Here is a 1443-nt window from a genome sequence, read left to right as displayed (position 1 = left end):
CCCTTGGCCTGGTGCAGCACCATCATCGCCTCTGCGCCTGGCATTGGGTCCACACCAGCTGGGGCACGTGGCACAGCCACGGCAGCAGGTGAACTCCCACAGGACTTGGGGGTTTTGAAAGCAAAGCCCAGCTTGCCCTGTGCAGCCCTGCGTGCCCCCCTCTCCTCCCAGCCTGCCCAGCTCGCTGCCTCGTGCAGGGGAAGCGGGATGGCTGCGAGGGCTTCCCAGTCCCAGCCGACAATGTCACCTCAGGGACAGGCTGCTGGGACCCTTCCTGGTGAGGCCACGGCCCCTCTCAGCCCCTTCCCTCCGTGTGTCCTGAGAGCTCAGGGCAGCCATTAAATAAGGAAACCAAAGTGAAGGTAGAGGGTTTCTGCCTTGCGTTTCCCCCTGGTGCCTCCGCTGTCGCTGCTGCCAAAACAAACCAAGCGGCAGAGCGGTGCACGTGGTGGGCGCTGGCAGGGCATCGGGCAGCGTTTGCAGGCAGGGAGGCATGAACATGGTGCAAGCAAGCATGCTGCGGGGTTTGCACCGTGGTGAGTGAGGTTTGCACAGGAAAATCGCTCACTGCAGCTGAGGAAACCTTGGCACAGGAGGATGCAGCCTCAGTTAGCCCCTCTTTGCCATCTCTGTCCATGCTACCCAGCTCAGCACATGCATCTGCTCAGGCCCAAGCTCCCCGTGCTCCCCCCTCCCCAGGGACAGCTGGGGACAGGCAGGGGAGGCAGGGGAAGGGGCTCTGCCAGCCGAGGGGTGTCCTGAGCCGGGCTCAAGCAGACTGGGATGATAGGGAGCAGGACAGGCTGGAGAGCAGCTCTCATCCACCAGCTAGAAAATGAGGCATCGTGTGCTCACACGCCAGGAGAGCCCCCAAGCCTTCCCGCTGCGGCTGGACAAGCCCTGGAGAAGCCGAGTGCCCGTTGCTGACCCCCTGACACAGCCCACCCGAGGGCAGCACTGGCAGAAGGCACTGCGAGGGTGCGTGGGCAGGGAGCTCCCTCGCGGCACCAAACCGTGGGCCGGGGCAAGCCCAGCTCCCCAGCTGGAGGACGTCTCTGCAGTGGCGGGGCTCCGCTTACCGATGAAATTCCCAAGGTAGAGGCCGGGGAGGATCTGTGGGACACAAGAAGAAGGGGCAGCGTGAGCAGCGACCTCGTGCCGTGGTACCCACCGTGCCAGGACTTGCTACGGGAAGCAGCGACCTCGGTCGGAAAGTTCTACCGTTAATGTGACCGTCACCAGCCCTGGGACAGGAGCGGTGCCGGTGCAGCTGACCGTGGGCGCTCCTGGGGCTGCCACTGCTCTGGCATCCAGCACGTGGGGCTGGATGCAGCCCTGGCACCCCAACCTGTGCAACCATGCGGCGCTGCACCCTTGTGGGTGCTGGAAGTTGGCCACGGCTTTTTATTGCTCCTCTTGCTTATTATCAATAAATTCTTTGTT

At 63.3% G+C, this 1443-nt stretch overlaps 1 protein-coding gene across 1 annotated transcript in view; it reads right to left on the bottom strand.

Annotated features, from left to right (window-relative positions):
* The window catches only part of DUSP15 (dual specificity phosphatase 15), a gene marked incomplete at its 5' end in the record, with an annotated part of 5297 nt that extends 4184 nt beyond the window's left edge, over positions 1-1113 (bottom strand). Inside the window, one exon of the mRNA XM_009575730.1 lies at positions 1080-1113. Coding sequence (XP_009574025.1) covers positions 1080-1113 — 34 coding nt within the window. The remainder of the gene's footprint in view (positions 1-1079) is intronic.
* Positions 1114-1443: the final 330 nt, after the last annotated feature.

The sequence above is a fragment of the Fulmarus glacialis genome, unplaced genomic scaffold, assembly GCF_000690835.1.
Source record: "Fulmarus glacialis isolate BGI_N327 unplaced genomic scaffold, ASM69083v1 scaffold22314, whole genome shotgun sequence".
NCBI lineage: Eukaryota > Metazoa > Chordata > Aves > Procellariiformes > Procellariidae > Fulmarus > Fulmarus glacialis.
This window is presented reverse-complemented; position numbering and strand designations above follow the sequence as displayed.